The sequence below is a fragment of the Anguilla anguilla genome, chromosome 11, assembly GCF_013347855.1.
Source record: "Anguilla anguilla isolate fAngAng1 chromosome 11, fAngAng1.pri, whole genome shotgun sequence".
Classification (NCBI taxonomy): domain Eukaryota; kingdom Metazoa; phylum Chordata; class Actinopteri; order Anguilliformes; family Anguillidae; genus Anguilla; species Anguilla anguilla.
Genome location: NC_049211.1, coordinates 32697079 through 32715013, shown reverse-complemented (window position 1 = coordinate 32715013; position 17935 = coordinate 32697079). Strand labels below are relative to the sequence as shown.

The following is a 17935-nucleotide window of genomic DNA, read 5'->3' as shown; positions in this document are numbered from 1 at the left end:
AATACTTTTAGGAACGAAGAGGAGCTCAGAGGACGTTTCTGGCTTCATTCCGAAGATTCCTGCATTCTATTCTTTGCGTACTTGTGCATTTATTCTTCCACTTACTATTGGGTGGATTAATTAAATTTGTCCTCAACTTCGGCGTACAGATGAATGCAGGCTTCTGTTATTTTTCGACACCAACGCAATTTGGCAAAGTAATATTGATGATTATAGAAGTCGCCAAATTGTTCTTGTGAGAAAATTTTTTTTAAGAGCAAAACATAATATGAATTTTCAGAGCCAGTTGCATTGTCCTCCATAATGTTTGGGATAAAGACATATTTTTTCTTGATTTGGCTCTGTATTCCACAATTATAGATTTGTAATCAAACAGTTTGCATGTTGTTGAAGTCCATATTCTCAGCTTTTGTAAGAGGCTACTTTTATATATTTTGGTTTCACCATATAGGAAATTATAACATTTTTTACACATAGATCCCCCATTTCAGGGCACCATAATGTTTGGGACAAATGGCTTCACAGGGGTTTCTGATTAGCCAGGTGCATTATATATAACTAGGAAGAATATATGCCACCCACCCAGCTGCTTCCATCGACATACTTTTAGAGAGCTTGACTAAACTGCCATCCCAAAGAAGTTTTAAAACCATTTTATATGCTTTTGAAATGCCGGACGGCTTCAGTTTGATAGCTTAAACCTATACTTAATATGCTTGTGAATGCTTGCATTTTTTTACTTCTTAATGAAACCCTGCAAGTACTTTCTGATGTGCATTGACCTTTCAATTTGATCACAGTGTCTTGGAAGCCCGAGCATATCTGATTCTGACAGTATTAGTGAGCTGTGCAGGTTGCAGTTTTAAAGAATCCTTTCATGAGAGTCTGAGCTTTGTGTCGGTTGGTGTAAGGGAATATATCTGGAGAATACGAATTCCTTGCAACTTTAAAAGCCTCTGCCAGCCCTCTAAAAATAACATTCTCAGTGAGCGGAATTAACAGGCACTTCAGTTATTCTGTGCAGAATCGGATTCATGCAATATTTATGACTGTTTGAGTACCTTTCCCCATCCCCTAAACCACACCTCCCCTCACACACACGCACACACATGCATACACACACACACACACACACACACACACAGGCACACAGGCACACAGCCTTTTCCACAGTCATTTTTACATAATTAAACGGGTTCTCACTTAAACCGGGAACAATAAAAACTTGCTCAATCCTGAGGGAGCAGAACTTATCACTGCGCTTTTCAGGGTTTTTGTCCAAAAGCAGGAACAGGAACCAGGGCAACTAAAGAGTGACGGTCCCTAAGCAAACAATGGCGCTGTTGCTAGCGTTTTTATTGCTCCGATGCACACGGCACACGGGCACGTAAAAGCTGCAATCATCGGCCACAACAGCTGAGGATCTGCTACGGTTAGATAAGGAATCCTGGCCAAATCCTGCCTGGATGGTTGAGCTCTCTGTGATGCTGCGCAGCGCAGCTAGCAGTAGTGATTGTTGTACGTACTGCTTTCTCGCTACCAAGGCACTTTATTGTTGTTGTTTTTTTTCCCCGTCTGTTTGTTTCTTTCTAGGAAGTCTGTTTGTGTTACGAGCGTTCGCTGATCCTGAAATCGGACAACCAGACGGGCTAAAACTCCCAGTTCGATAACAGGGAGCTTTTTCTAATAAAATCTTTTGAGATACTCCCTGATACCATTTGCATGCGGAGTTGATTGATGGTGCCAAAATACGACATTAGCCCGTGGAGCCACATTCTCGACGTGCTAAGTCTCTCTAGCCCCACAAAGTGGAGCAGCAAAACATATCAGGCAATTCTCAAGAGGGGAGAGGATTTAACTGACGCAAGCTCCGACAAAACTTAAGCTTGCAAAAGTTTCCCCAAAGTTTTCAGAGAGCAATGCTCCACCACCTGGTGTTTTCTGAGAAGGTGTGTGAAATCCAATGAGAGTATAAATAAACTGGAGTAATATACAACCGGTATTTTCACGAATCACCCATTTTCAGCATAGGTACTATATCAAAACCAAAAAAGAGAGACTGGAAAAGATGCATACTGAGATGAAAAACAAAGTGATTTGGAGTTCTTAAAATGGAGGGTTGAGTGAAGGGGGGGGGGCAGCGGGACAAAGTTTTGTTTCCATGGAGAGCACATTAATACATTAATATCTTCACTGTCAAGGCGAGGCCTAATGGAGTCTGTTATTATGCCCCTAAATAACACAGTTTCCATTAAAGCACGTCAGAACGAATTCAGAAGGGTTAGTGTAGTGTTCACATGATGTTTCTCCTCTAGGGAATCACTGAACTTCGATCCCTGATCTTTGCACTTGCGTTTGCACTGTAACTCTGCATACGAGCGTCTGCCAGATGCCAGTAAATATGATGACAGCCCCCATTTTAAACTCTCTGCCAAAAGCACCTCAACAGCAAAGCTTTAATTACAGCAGTGAGAACATACAGTGCAGTCCTGCCAATGATGCAACTTACACAGGATAGAACCTCTGCTTTGTTCAAGATGAGTAATCCAGTAGATATTACTCGGTACGGTTGACTCGATGTGTAAATGCAGAGCAGCTGTGTAGTTTTGGCTCTGAAGGGGGAAGGTCATGTGTTTCTGCCTGGAATGTGAGGGGTTACAACAGTGCTGTGTAATCCTCAAATAGTGTCCATAACCTGACTTGTGTCAGCAAGCACAGCTGTACAATGTGATGTGTACAGTTTAAGGTGTGCCGTGTCTTCAGGGTGGGGTTTCTTGCCTTATGAACAGGCAAACTAGTGTACTGAAATGCTTTACATTACAAATGCTGGTGCACAATGAGCATGTCTGTTTGCTTAGTGTTCCTGAAAGGGTTCACTGTGAAAACGGGTTGGTCACCCCCCCCCCCCCCCCCCCCCACTGTAATCTGAGAAGGTGTCACGTTTGAGCTGCACCTGCGACGAGCCACCTATTCACCCAAACGACCTCTCACCCAAAAAAAAAGACTCCTTCACAGCGAGCGGACACCTGGGCGGCCGGTTTTACAGTTTAACCAACCGAAGCCAACCGCGGGTTCTCTTCACTCGCGGGCACGGGCGAGAGGAAGTGACACGGGCACGCTCCCCCCGGCTTTCAAAGCGGCCGCGAACGTCTCCGCGCAAAAAAAAAGAAAAAAAGAAAGGCTTCGGCGGGCGGAGGAACAAAAGAATGAAAGAGAGCGGGCAGAGGAAGGCGAGGTCAGCCCGGCCAAGGGGCCTGGCCGCAGCGAGGGAGCCAGCGCTAACTGAACTGAACACCACTGAACACCGCTGAGCGCCGCTGAGCGCAGACGGAGCGCGCCAGGTGACTGCCGGTTAGCGAGCCTCGCCCCCCCCCCCCCCCCCCTGCGCACCGCAGCATCTGATAAACCCCCGTGGAAAAACTTCTGGTTTCCTCTCCGCGCGTAACTGGCGTACTGTACTGCGGTCTGCCGCCCCGTCTCCCTTCCTTCACGGTGTAGAAGAGGAGGAGGCGCGCCGAAGGAAAGTTAGTTCAGCTGCGCCGTGCCAGATATTTACGACCGCAACAATGGAAACAGGTCTTCAGTTCTCTCTTTCGCGCGTCTTCCGCTTTCTTGCTTTTTATGAGCATGTTTATTCTTTGCAGGATATACTCTCAAAAGGGATCTGAAAGTGTAGAATCACGATAAAAAACACACAGCTCAACCAGGTAAAGGGCCTGTAACAAACTAGCCTTTAACAACTCTGGCCCTCGTGTATCGGTACTGCATTTGGATCATAGAGTGTGTTTTCTGTCTCTTCCGTCGATAGCTAGCATTAGCGCGTCACGCGCATGGTGGTGCCATTACGCACATTACGAGGCGCAGACCCAAATTTACCAGCGTCTGCCTTACTCAGCAGATGAAATATTAAGCAAACGCACAGGAGGACACATTTGCTAGCCTTGGCTCCTGGCTCCCACACAGCTCGTTTTGATGATTTGTATGCACCCTCTGCACAGAAAAGTGGTGTAATATTCACTTTAGATAACGGATGAGTCTTTGGCTCCGGGAGCAAGATGGGCTTGTGGAAGTGCCTCGCTAGCAGCCCACCACTTGATGAACGACTCAGGGTGTGTGGTCTCAAATACAATCAATACAATCTCCATTGTAATTAAAGTTTTGAAAAAAAAAAAGCATGACCGACAGTATTGCACAATTCAGATTTGATTCAGAGGGTACGGCTGACAGATGAATTTACACAGACCCCCCCCCCCCCCCGAGAATGAATAAGTGAGCAGGCAGAACCATGAGCGTATATCAGCAGGCTTTTAGGCATATAACTGTTATGCCTTTTGACTGTACTCAGCCTGCAGTGCGTCTGAAGGCTGTTTGGCTGTCCGCCATTTTACAGTAGGCCTTCTGTACTTGTGTGTGCTGGGAGGGTTCATTCAATCTCAGTCGTGGTTCTACACTGTAATTAACTTTGCACAGCGTAAGCATAGCTGTGTTGATATTTCAGTGAACCTGTAATACAAAAATCCTTAAAATTCACCCAGAAATATGTAACCAAAAGTTAAGAAGAAAGGAAGACTGCGGACAGACTGCATGCCTTCGGTAAGGTGTGAGGTTGGAATAGTTATACATAATGCCCTTCTGAGCACATACATAAGCAATACTGTCCCAAAAACAGATTCTATGTGACAAAATGGGAAGTTAGCAGATGGCCAATCTGGATGTGGCCCACCTCCTAAAAGTGGTGAGTGAGTTTAGTGAGGGTTTGCGCAGTGTCCTCAGAGTGAGCTCAGAGTGTGCTCAGAATTTGTGCATTGTGCTCAGAGTGTGCTCAGAGTTTGCTTAGAGTGTGCTCAGAGTCTGCTCAGAATTTGTGCATTGTGCTCAGAGTGTGCTCAGAGTGTGCTCATAGTGAGCTCAGAGTGTGCTCAGAGTGTGCTCAGAGTTTGCTCAGAGTGTGCTCAGAGTGTGCTCAGAATTTGTGCATTGTGCTCAGAGTGTGCTCAGAATTTGTGCATTGTGCTCAGAGTGTGCTCAGAATTTGTGCATTGTGCTCAGAGTGTGCTCAGAGTGTCCTCATAGTGAGCTCAGAGTGTCCTCATAGTGAGCTCAGAGTGAGCTCATAGTGTGCTCAGAGTGTTCTCATAGTGAGCTCAGAGTGAGCTCAGAGTGTGCTCAGAGTGAGCTCAGAGTGAGCTCAGAGTGTGCTCAGAGTGTGCTCAGAGTGTGCTCAGAGTGAGCTCAGAGTGAGCTCAGAGTGTGCTCAGAGTGTCCTCATAGTGAGCTCAGAGTGAGCTCAGAGTGTGCTCAGAGTGAGCTCAGAGTGAGCTCAGAGTGTGCTCAGAGTGTGCTCAGAGTGAGCTCAGAGTGAGCTCAGAGTGAGCTCAGAGTGAGCTCAGTGTGCTCAGAGTGTGCTAAGAGTGAGCTCAGAGTGAGCTCAGAGTGTGCTCAGAGTGAGCTCATAGTGAGCTCAGAGTGAGCTCAGAGTGTGCTCAGAGTGAGCTCAGAGTGTGCTAAGAGTGAGCTCAGAGTGTGCTCAGAGTGAGCTCAGAGTGTGCTCATAGTGAGCTCAGAGTGTGCTAAGAGTGAGCTCAGAGTGTGCTCATAGTGAGCTCAGAGTGAGCTCAGAGTGTGCTCATAGTGAGCTCAGAGTGAGCTCAGAGTGTGCTCATAGTGTGCTCAGAGTGAGCTCAGAGTGTGCTCATAGTGAGCTCAGAGTGTGCTCAGAGTGTGCTCATAGTGAGCTCAGAGTTCAGTGAGTTTAAGGTGCAGCTCACCCCAGCTGACAGCAGTCTTTTCCCGTCGGGACTGGCGCCTGGAGGAAGCCGAACGCTGACGCCTCGCTCACCGGCTCCGTATCTGCTCTGCAGAGAGAGGGAGAGAAGAGAGGGGCGGGCCTTCAGTCTCCACGGCAACATGCACTTTGGCTCCTCCCTCGGAAAAAAGGCAGTTTCGCACTGGCCTTTGGCTTGAAGGGAGGCATGTTGATCCGAGCTTTGGGTCACGAGTTCTGCAGAGACGGCGAATGGCGGAGGTGTGCACCTGCCAATCGCCGTGGACTCTCTGAGAGGCCACGCCCCCCTCCACCGACACGGCCTGCGGACCACACCTTTATTTCCCGCCTCATTGTCTTTCTTATAATTGCCATTAGGGCTGGGCGATATACTGCAAGGGTAATTATCAAATGCAATAACGATCATCACCACTGTGTGGTGCGTGGCCTTCCTTTTCATCTTATTTTCTTTAATTATACCTCATGCCATCCAAATTTCAGAGGCTGTGTGAAATATTTTCTGAGAAAAAACATTACCACTGTTATCTATTGAGTGTTGATAGGACAGCGAATCAGCAGCAAGGCCTTGCAGCTTCCATGTGAATAACAAAAACACATCCCATAATCACACTGAAGATTTATGACCTTGCTGCTGATTGGCTGTCTTATCAACATCCAATAGTGGTAACGTTTTTTCTCCAGAAGCATTTCACACGGCCTCTGAAGTTCGGATATTTAGTATGGCAACAGGTAAAATTAAAGAGAGAAAAGATGAAAAGAAAGGAAAGTATATTGCCCAGCCCTAGTTGCCATTTGTTTGAAATGAAGCACAGCATCACTCCTGCTCCATTTACAGGCATCTACTGGTATTGTACATTGTGGCCTATTGCGATACCTACTGCAATGTCAACCTACCTTGTATCTTGATATGCATTTTATCATGATAAACAATTGGCCAGAGTCCTAGAGCACTGGTTTCTAGAAGTCAGTCGCACAGACCGGGGAATCAGATTACAGACAGACTGCTAAGCTACAGGACAGGTTCAGCAACAATGAGAAACAGCCACCCTCGCACGCCTGACTCCCACCCACCACCCCTACCCCCACTCTCGGCACTCACAAAGCCCGCTGTCGTTTTGTTGTTTTGATTCTTCCGGAAAGGCCTTCACAAAGGAACTCAAACGCTGCTGACCTCCCCCCACCTCCCCCACCTGCATGCAGGTAAAACAATGCAGGTGAAACGCACTGCTGTTCAGTATAGTGTGTCGCATGCTGCAACCTCGTGCACCATGGCGACGGTGATGCTGCGCTTTCATTCCTAACTTGCAGGTGTTTCGTTTATCCGAAGAGAGCTTGTTACGTAATGTACCACACGCTCAAACACACGCACGCGCGCTACTCCACGCGTGCTGCGAGCGGTCGGTGTGCACCGCCACGGCACGCTTCCCCCCCCGCGCCGCCGCCGCCGCTCGGGCCCGCCGTCCCGCCTTTACCCAGAATCCCCCTGAGATTACCCGGCTTCCTGCAGGTCTCCGGGCCTCATCCCGCACATAAACTGCATCACCGCTCGCTGATCTCAGTTACGACGGGCAGATAAAGGTACGGCATGGAACGAGATGAAGAAGTAAAAAAATAAGATAAATAAAATAAAAATAATGAAAAGGAGCGGGAGGCGGGGGGGGGGTAACTGGCGGCGCCTCGGTCCCCGGATGGCGGCCCGGCTGTGTAAGCGGCTGCCCGCTGCCGTAAATAGCGCGGCGCGGGAGCCGTGATGAATTAGCCTGGCGGCGGCTAATGTAAACAAGCGCTCCGCCGCGCTATATTTAACAGGTCGGCGCACTCGGCGCTGGCACGGAGCAGATGTCTCTGCCAGCGCCAGGCTGCCCCGGGAGCTTCGGCTAGTCATTTAGCGCCAGCCCCGCCGCCGGAGCGTCAGTCCCTCCCCCAGCTGCGGATGAAACGACCTCATTATCTCCCATCAGGAAAATTACCGCGTCTATTAAACCCACTGTGCCCCCCCCCTCACCCCCCCCCCCCCAGCCCGCCGCCTCCAAGCGCCGCAACCGGCACGCTTCTGGGGCCGCCGCGTCTGTGTGGCTCTCTCCTCAGCGCCGCGTCCGTCAGCTCCGACAGGAACGACGCGCCGCTCGGAGCCTGGGAGCACCGTACCACGGGCATTCTGGGAAATCGCAATGCCCTGTTCCGTGCTTGTTCCGTGTTGCGCAGTTCTGGGAGAGGACGCTAAAAGATAGCATGTGTGTGTTTACCGCTTAATCACCTTTTTTTTGCCTCAAATTGCGCCAGACACCAGTTCTTGTAAAGATTTAAAGGTCTCCTGTTTTTGTTGTTTTAAAATTCTGGAGGCCAGTATCAAAATGAAGGTCCCAGTTAAAAAGAAGAACCGAAACAGAGATTTCCATAATGCACCGCCACTTTAACATTTCAAAATGAATTTTAAAAGGCCGTGGAATTATAGACACACACATTTAACCTCCATTTACATTACAGGCCTCCGGTAAAGTCACTTAATATAAGCGTAGAATGTCCCTGCAAGTACAAATGGCAAACAGCAAGCAAATGTACTGTAGAGCACAGGCAATTAGCACCGAACCATATTAAGGAAAAATGCAAGTGTTTTAAGCCTTTTTTCTAATGGATAATCATCATTGCTACAATTAAATTGCTCTGGTGAGCAGCTAATAAAAGGGCCGGGCGCCTCCTTGTTTTCTAAACTGCGGAGCCCCGAGGGACCGGTAAACTTTGTGCAACGATAACAGCACTCTCACCCCGCCGCTAATGCTCTCGCGCTAAAAACAACTTAATTATTTACAGCTTCTGAATCGCCTCCAGCAAACATTTTTAAGTTTCGGAGATCACAGGAAGCCAGCAAATTATCAGTGTGTAAAATGCTCAGAAACATTTGCACTCTTCAACATTCGTTTCCTGAAATAAACATTTTCAGAATTTCCTCTGTGAATAAGTAGCTATTCACTTTAATATTCACCCGATGTAACTTGTTGCCATTCGTACATACAAAAAACTATTTTAAAAGCGTCCGTCCATACAGACGAAGTCTTTCATTTTTGACTCCTGTCTCCTCCTACTGTCCTGTTCCACCAGCCAATGAAAGAGGCCACCTATATTTTTTTGGCCCGTTCCCAAAATATCCGGGCATTTCGTCTCCCTGCTACCTGCTGACGAGGCCCTCTGAGATATGGTCATGCAAATTATGGAAATTGAATTTTGCTCGGTCAGAGGAGGCATTAATAACCTGGACCACTGGGGGGTGTGGGGCAGGTATCAGCGGCGCGCGGGTAAGCGCAGGTCACCGCCATTACCAGCGGGAGGCGCCGCCCGAGGGGACATGGTCACGCGCGTTCGAGCGCTCCGGTTTCTACCCTACATGGCGCCCGTGACGCTTAGATATTACATCACAGCCACTTAGCGGTTTGTCTTATTCAGAGTAAGTGATAAAATTAAGAACATGAGTAAGTGAACCGGGTCAATTAGCAGGAAATAGCAGAGTAAGACAGAAGCCATAGCAACAGTGCAAACAGGAATCTCTAGAATCAGCTCTAATCAGCCATCTTGACACATACACACGCGCGCACCAGTGTGCGGATACGTACCCTATATGTGCAGATCACTTCTATATGACATATGCAGGATTCAGATAAAAGATGATTTTATATGAAACATGTGCAAAATTAAAATATTAATGAGAGTAAAATTGTGGAAAAGACTGGCATTGTGACTGTACGCACAAGCCCAACTGTCATTAATTGGGAACATTTTAACGTGTGTGATGCACACATGCACACATTTGGGAACGTGTGCATGTGTGTGTGTGTGTGTGTGTGTTTGTGACACGATTAGAGAGTGAGACACAGGTTCAGGATCTACTCGATCTATTTGCATGTATTTTGCATTTGGTTTGTAGGGAGTGGGGAGGGGACTATGTGCGGTGGTGTTGGCTGTGTTTGTCCTGTGGTGTTTGGCTGTCGGCTGGAATCACACAGGACAAGGGAATCCAGCTGACATCAGCAACTGACGGCGAAGAGAATTGTTTAGCGCGTCATCCATGGTGGGGGAAACAGAAAGGCCATCCTTTTTCAAAAGGTGCTGCACGTGGGGGCCCAAAATGTGCCTAATAAGAAAACTGCCTAATTTGGGTTCTAACCCCACCATGGATCAACCAGTTAAACTCAAGCCTGATGTTCACACAAGGAATGGCCACTATATCGCCCCATGCTTGTTTTCGAAAACCAAACCTGATCATCACTACCATTGATATTATCGCCATGGACGCAGGCATTATGAATAAATAAATAAAATTTTATGAATTAATTTTTTTAAAAGGGTGCATCTGTGATTCATAAACTATGAGTATCTAACATCTCGTTGTGATTATTTTCCTCAGTAATTAAAATATCAGTGTGTGTGCTTATGTTGGAACACAGTGCAATGTAAGAGGCCATATTCTGTCTTCGGTGTGGGTATGAACCTCCCAGAATTGCCATCTCAAAGTGTGCTCCAACATGCTCCTCTTAAACTCAACCTTCCCTTTCTCCATCATATAAGATGAAGAAAGGAGAAGAGAGCCAACCGACGGTATTTTCAAAATAGAGCATACAAACTCTTACAGAGTGCTGGGGTGTGAAATACAAGTCACAAACAAATAAAGCAAGGGAAATGGTGCTAGCAGCATTTCTTCCAGAGACTTCTTCAGACCGAGAAGGTATTACCATTGCAATACTTTTTGTATACTCCATTTTGTAAATACAGTCTTCCAAAGACATAAGGTTGGCCCTCTTTGCCCTTTCTTCAGTTTTACTTGCCGTTTTGAGCCCTTTTGTTTTACCACTACACGTGATTTGGTCCATCGCAGAAGAGTCACGACGGTTACAAAAGCGGCCTTTTTCAAAAACGTTATTCATTTCTCCGCTAAAATGCAGCCAAAGTCAGCGGATTTCATTCCTAGACAGCTGGCTGCTGGAAATTCCGATCGAGCTGGAGTTTTATCTGTGAGGATGGAAAAAAAGCTATTGTCATTTTTCAAACTGATTTAGGGATTATGTCTTCAGCGCCGCAATAAAACTGCGCAAAAATAATCCGCCATTTGCATGGTTTATCTTTGAAAAGGGACTCCCCCCTCCCAACCCCCTTATACACACTCCCCCGCCCCCCCCCTCTACATACACACATCTCCCACCCCACCCCCACCCAACCCCCGCCCCCTCCATCTTCCTACTGCCATCTGTTCTCTCAGTGAATCCTTGCTGAATGCACAATTCAAACCCATCAGATTTGTTCAATGTCAGCGGCTGGTGCCCGGGACCGTTGTGTGCAGTGGAGAGCCCGGTCGGCTAGCTGGCAGCTACTGTACGAAGAGAGAACAGCTGAGGCTGTGCATGAGTATCGTTCGTTAGGAGAGTGAACGTTCCCGGTCGGTCGTCACGGTGATAGCGCGTGGACGTGCAACAGACCGAGGAATGAGTGTGTGTGCAGGTGTGTGTTTGTGTGTGTGCATACATGTGTGGGTGTATGCGTGTATGTGTTCGTGTGTGTGTTTATGATCATGCGTGTGTGTGTGTGTGTTTAGGAGGGAAAGAGGATCATGCTTTAAGATTCTCATATGAGGGCTGCTGCAGCACTCAGGAGCAGTAATGAAGTCTAATGGGTCCTAGGCCTGAGGCTCTCCACTCTCTCTCTCTCTCTCTCTCTCTCACACACACACACACACACACACACCAGCAAAATGCATCTATGTGATAAACTGTCCGAATCTCTCCCAAAAACACTCACAGGGATCCCCCAGAGGCACGAAAATAGCTGCTGCTAAACTGCGCTCTCACACCTTCTGTACGGAGCGTTGAGACAGTGTCATCTCCGTGGAGACCACTACAAAAACAGCATCCCGGAGCCTTTCCCAATCTGCTGCTCCCCTTGAGCTGGGATCCCTAGCACTGGTCCTGGAGAGCCACGCGATGTGGGTCTTTGAGAACAGCTCACTGGTGGATAGGTCAGCCGGCCTGGCCAATAGGAACGCTTCAGCGCGAGCGTTTCTTGTTAAACCCCTGGTTCTCCACGCGGCTCTTGGTGTGGCTTTTGTGACCACGCCCCGCCCGTTCTGCTGGGGTTCTGGTTAATACCTGTCCCAGAGAGCCATTTCCATCCCAGAGAGACAAGATCCTTCACCAAATCTCCACTCGCCACACACACTGTGAGAGGGCTGCGGCCTGGAGTAGCGGTTGTGTATGTGTGTGTGTGCGTGCGTGAGGGGGGGGAAGGGGGTGTTGCAGGATTGAATCCCACGTAGGGAATTGCCAGCGCGCCCCTGAGCGAGGTGCTTAAATCCGCCTCGCCTCGGCTGAGAAACACCCGGCGGTTAGGGAAACCGCTCAGACGTGCGACGCAAGCCGCCGGCCGCCCCGGGACGCGGGAGCCCGCGGAGAGAATAAAGAGCGTTTAGCGAGGAAGCCCCTTCCAGCTCCGCTTCTCCCGGAGCTTTCACCCCGCGCCCCCCACGGGGAGGTGCGCCCCCCCCCGGGCCTGCCTCTTTAGCAGGGCATGGTGTCGACACAAGCGTGCTGTAAAAAAAAAAAACCCAGAGCGGAGCCAAACAGGCTATCAGAAGCCCGTTAGCGCTGCGTGTCGGCTAACAGAGACGGCTACGCGAGAGGGCCTGTAGCATCACCCTGAATGGGCCTGTAGCATCACCCTGAATGGGCCTGTAGCGTCACCCTGAATGGGAAACACTAGCGGTTTCTACTCAGGCAGAATGTAAATGCAGCGATATTAAATTAGCAGAACACGCTGGCAAGAGGTCATGAGGGTTTTTTTTAAATCATTTTTTAAAGGGAAACGAAGGTGACGGGCGCCTTGTGTTAGCCGACCCTCGGTCCAGCTCTCGCGGGAGACGCTCAGGCTAATCGCGAGCGAACGGCGGCGAAACCTGTCAGCGCGCGGCGTAACCCTCGCCCGTCCCACCGAGTCCGCCGTCCGCGTCCCCGAAGCGCTCGACCGGGTTCTCCTCTCCTTCTGTTCCCGGAGACGCCGCGCGGAGACCTTTCCACTCAGAAACCTGACATTCGGTATCTGTTTTGTGTATGAGTGTGTGTGTGTGTGTGTGTGTGTGTTTGTGGGGGGGGCGGGGTTATTGATATCACCTTCACAAATGCCATGTGGTCTGCTTGCAAGGCCGGAAGGTGTGTGTGCAGAGAAGATCTGTCACGTCTGTTACACAGACATGTGCTCCAAGCATGTCAGCTAGTCTGTTATGTAAACACGCGCGTTTAGCAACACGTTGAACGACATTGATTAGTCATAGCCTAGTGCCAGGTGTCACAGGTTATGCAATATTATATTCAATTACAAGGTGCCACGCGGAATACAGAACATGTGCTAAATCTGCTGTCAAACAAAAAATCATGGTTTGAATGATTGAGTCTACAAGACAAAACATGATCAAAACGTCACCTCTGTTGGCAAAGCTTCATGCCAAGCCTTACTTCAGTTTGAGCAATGCCATGAAACATATGCATTGTGTATGTGTGTGTACGTGTGTGTGTTTGCGTGTGTGTCTTTGTGCGCGCACGTGCATACATGTGCGTCTGCACAGCACACAGGATCATGCACGCGTTGTACGATATCCCAACCGCCCTCCTCCTATCTGAACCGTATTCCCACGGCAACCAGGGCCGGCAGGGAGCTGGAGTGTGAACGAACGCCTGGCTCGGTGACCGGAGGAGGCGGGGGTGTGTGTGGGGGGCGGGGGGGCATAGCACCAGGAGTCTCGCAGTGCCGGCCCCCTAATGAATCTGTCAGGTTCTGTTAGCGGCAGACCCGCTGCTCACCGGCGGTGGCCTGTAGACAGCTCTTATTAGCCGTGTAATGGACTGCCACAGGGCCACATTAAGTCTGCAGTTTAAGAAAAGGGGAAAAAAACTCCATCTCCCATCATCTTTTCATTTATTGGCTTTGATGTAATAAAAGCTCCCTTTCCCGCGGCTGGCGACGGTGGAGGCGCGGGGGGGGGGGGGGGGGGGGGGGGGGGGGGGCGGCCACAGCGTAAATGAAATTAACACGGGGTCGCCGGTTCGGGGTTAAGGGGCGGGCCACCCCCTCCGCACGGGAGGGCTGCCACCCGCCGAATGAGGTCTCACGGCCCAACCGACGGAAACTGCTCGACCGTGGCTCTCTGTCTGCAGCGAGGGGGGGGGGGGGGGGGGGCATAATTAAACACCGTTTAATTATGCCAGCTGTGAAAGAAGAACACCCAACAAATTTTAAGAACTGAGGTGCTGGGGGAAAGCCTGGCGAATTGTGACCTTTATGGCTTTCCATAATTTGTCTACTTCTAGTCAGTTGCGTAGCCACTTTCCAAATTATATGGCCGAATACAATAGTGGGCGGCCCAAAATGTGTGCACTTAAATATAATTAGATTGATGCTTCAATGTGGCATTTGTGTCCGTTTTGACGGATATTTTGGCTGGCATTATGAAAAATTGCCCAGCCAATGGGCGCCTTGGCCAAAGAGTGCCCACGCACAAGCTTCTTATTCGCCGGCACTTGTTCGTTCGTCGGCCCTTCACTGCTCGTTCGCTGGCGTCAACGACTCACTTGACGTAAGTATGCACCACTCGGCTACACTGAAGTACACACGATGTCATTCATTTGCAGCTATCTGATTGGCTTTTCAGTACGCCTATTGACATTCACACAGATGCTGGCCTGATAGCTAGCTACTGGCCTCTGTGTAAGTGACTAAAATGCAGGACTTGTGCAATAAGGAGACGGGGAAAGAGTGGGAACCGGATATGTGAGTGCTTGGGGGGAGAGCCAAAGGAATGAATCTTTGACGGTGCAGATTCGAGTCAGTTTACTCATTTGAAAGATTCATTTGAAGATTTGCTCATTCGGGAACTGCTCAGCATTACCACATAAGTTTTTCTAAAAGACAAATTTGTTGACTATTTCTTGTCCTGGGTTGCTTATAGAAGACTCTGTCTCTGGTTTGTTGCGCAATGAACTCCCAACAAAAATATAATGATGGAAATGTAGGTTTGAAATGGTGCTCAGTATACTCTAAAGATGGGGGAGGGGTGTTACAGACTGTAAGGCAGGGGTTCTGAATAGACTGTTCCAGTTTAATGGGGACATTTTGCACCGTACCCTGTGTCCGACTGGTTCCGCAGTGCACCGCCCACAATTCACCCGCCATTTCACCCTCAAAGTTAGCCAAACACGGTGGCGAGAACCATGAACCTGGCTACAGCAATAATGGTGGAATTCATTTGAGAGAAAGACAACATTTCTCCTCAGTTAATCTTTTTCATTTTCCTCATAGAATCCGTAGAATCTGTGGATACTTCCTCCTACGCTTATTACTTGATATGTCAAAACAGAAGCTACTCTTCTCTGCAAGCAAGCGCCTGAGCAGTTCCCCAGTGTTAAAAAAAACCACATTTTTTAAAATATGAAATCAATCACAATGAAATCAAATATGCTTTATGCTACTGCTTTGCTCGAACCCGGTGATCTGTTTCACTATCAAGTCTGAAGCACGGATGCTGTTACTGCACGCGTAGGAACCTTTACTTTTCGAGGGCACTGCTTTAAACAAAACAGTAATTCTGCTTTAATTAAGCAAAGCGGAGTTTAAGGAGATTTGTCTGGAAACAGATACGGTTGCTTCTTTGGGTTTTATCACTAGCCGACCCTCGGTCTTAAAAGTGTGTGAACAGCAAGCACATTTTCCTCTGTTCCTCCCTTTAATAATAGATCTCTTAAGGGGTAGTGCTCCATGTGACTCCAAACGTACAACTTCAAATGCAAACTGACCAGTCTTTTTTTTTTTTTTAACCCCAAAATTTAGTTTTATTCTTGGTCTTAAAGTCTTTTTCAGGATTTCAAGTAATCTTTGAACTTTTTTTCAAACTTGGCTATGATCGGTTTGGTAATTGACGTTTTCTGTCTTGCTTAAAGATGGCCGATCCTGGTTTACTGATTCAGTAAAGACTCCAAGTTCTGCCTCTGCCTCCACATCGCAGCCAAAGCTTTAATAAGTATGATTATGCAGTTTCTCATACCTTTAATGTCTCTAATGTCTCCTTTTGGATTTTTCTGTAAAGGAGCGTGTAAGGTTATTTTAAGATGTGTACACTTTTTTAGTTTGGCAGTAGCCCTTTGCAGAGACTTGACCACATTTGGTTGCAGGAGAGCCAAAAAAAGTGTTCTCTCTTGGGCAGAGCCAGCACTTTGGTCCATCCTCAGAAGCTAAAAAACAGTCTTTGGACAGAGCCTTTCCCGGTCTGAAGATCTCCCCTGGATGGTGGGTGCATTGGGGTGCCCGTCTGCGCTGGTGAGGCCCATGCTCAGAAGCCGAGAGAAGGACACAGGGCCCCTCAATGACCGACCTTTCCACGGACTCCATGCAAATGGATCCAGAGTCGTGTTACTTTGAAATCAAACGGCGTATTCCTAAATGTCAGTCGCGGAGAAGAACCTGAGCGTTTAGCCGCGGGAACCCTGGACCTCCCCCGGACCCCCCCCCCCAGCCCGACCTCGTACCTGGGTCACGCACGCTCCCTCGCGCCCCGTTTCCTGACAGGAAAGAGTTAAGGCTCTTATCTACAGAGTCCAGGAGAAATTCCTACTAGAAGCTGCAGTCCGCTGATTTCCTGCTTTCTTGCTCAATGGCCTATTTATACTCCGTCTCCCCGAGAGTAACATTGACAGCTTTTTCCTTGTCTCTCACAGGCTTCCTGCCATTCTGGCGTTGACATTTAGGCTTCTGCATTTTTGCCTCTTAAACAAACCCCATTTCTCCATCACAACCTTTGCTGAACTCATCAGATTGAAAATATGTTTGCTTTTTTTGTGAGGGGTTTTTTTGTAACATCCCCCCTTTCCGTCCCCCCCAACTTCTGTCTGACCAGTTCAGAATTCCCCTTTTTTTCCACTGAAGTCATTATTTTTTTAAGCTTTAAGAAGTTGTTTTTTTAAACATAAATAGGAAGAATCAGCAATGACAGTGAATTCAAAAGGTTACGTTTTTCCTATTTGTTTTTTTGATATTGTGGTTTGTGACATGATGAATGCTTTAAACAAAAATCATCTTTAGACTTAAGTGCCCACTGCTTGTGGATTCCAAAAGAACGTACCCAAGTTCAGTCCTTCTGGAAGTGATGCTCCCACAAGTTTACAAGACCAGACTGTTGGGATTTTTTTTTTAGCTGAATAATACATGACATCAATCTCCTCCCCCCATGCTAAAGGTGCGAGAGGTTCCTTCTTCCCCACTTTACGTCTTAAAGACATCCTTTAGTGTCACTTTCTAACAGGACCACCTAAAGTACTGCTGTGATGTCATCAATGCAAACCGGCCAATCATACCAGGTCTGATGACCTGGACTGGGGTGCAGCTGGTTAGCAGATGCCCCCCTTTCCCCCGATGAGGGAAAAGCGGTGAGCAAGAAACTCGCTTAAAGCTTAAGAGGGTTAAAGACGAGCGCGGCGGGGCACCCCGGGGGAGTTGGGCCCGGACCAAAAGAGCAGCCTGTCCGACTGAGCGCTATTCACGCCAGAGGAGGAGGAGAGAAAGAGGAGGAGGAGGAGGAGGAGCAAGGCCCTCCCTGTGACGATGTCGCTGACCTCACTGATATCCAGCAGCAGCTACGTCACGCTACCTCACGTTCACTACCCAGCGTCAATGGCTTTTATTTTCCCAACCCATCTGAAAAATGGGGGAAGGTGGGGTGTGCTTCAAACAACGTTGACCCCCTGGTCTAGCAAGACAGGTTGGCTGGAGATTTGACTGGCAGCTCAAGGAACTCAGAAGGGACATTGTGCAGACCTTGTTTGCTTCACAGTGTTCTCACACTGTTTGTGGAACGTTCTCTTTGTAACGTTATCCAAATGAGAATCTAAACAGGAGCTCCTCAATGTTCTGGAAATAGCAGCAGTGTTTGAAACCTTACACTTACACACATACAGTTCAATGCAAAAGCATTAGGACAGTGACACAGATTTTTATTGTTTTGGCTCTGTATTCTAGTAAATTTAATTAGAATTTGAGGTTAATTTGAGTCTGTCGGCTTTAATTTGAGAATATTTGCATCCATAACGGATGGTCCGTGTAGCAATTACAGCCCATTTTCACTGTTTG

General features: G+C 48.2%; 1 protein-coding gene and 1 long non-coding RNA gene across 6 annotated transcripts in view; one reads left to right on the top strand and one right to left on the bottom strand.

Annotated features, from left to right (window-relative positions):
* LOC118207882 (TOX high mobility group box family member 2-like) overlaps positions 1–17935 on the bottom strand; it is a 131945-nt gene that overhangs the window by 74592 nt on the left and 39418 nt on the right. For all 5 annotated transcript variants that reach the window (XM_035382041.1, XM_035382043.1, XM_035382042.1 and 2 more), the window contains exon 2: positions 5769–5855. In XM_035382041.1, coding sequence (XP_035237932.1) covers positions 5769–5855 — 87 coding nt within the window. The remainder of the gene's footprint in view (positions 1–5768; positions 5856–17935) is intronic.
* Positions 1–17935, top strand: part of LOC118207883 — a 137309-nt gene that overhangs the window by 91447 nt on the left and 27927 nt on the right. The gene's annotated exons all lie outside the window — the stretch shown is intronic.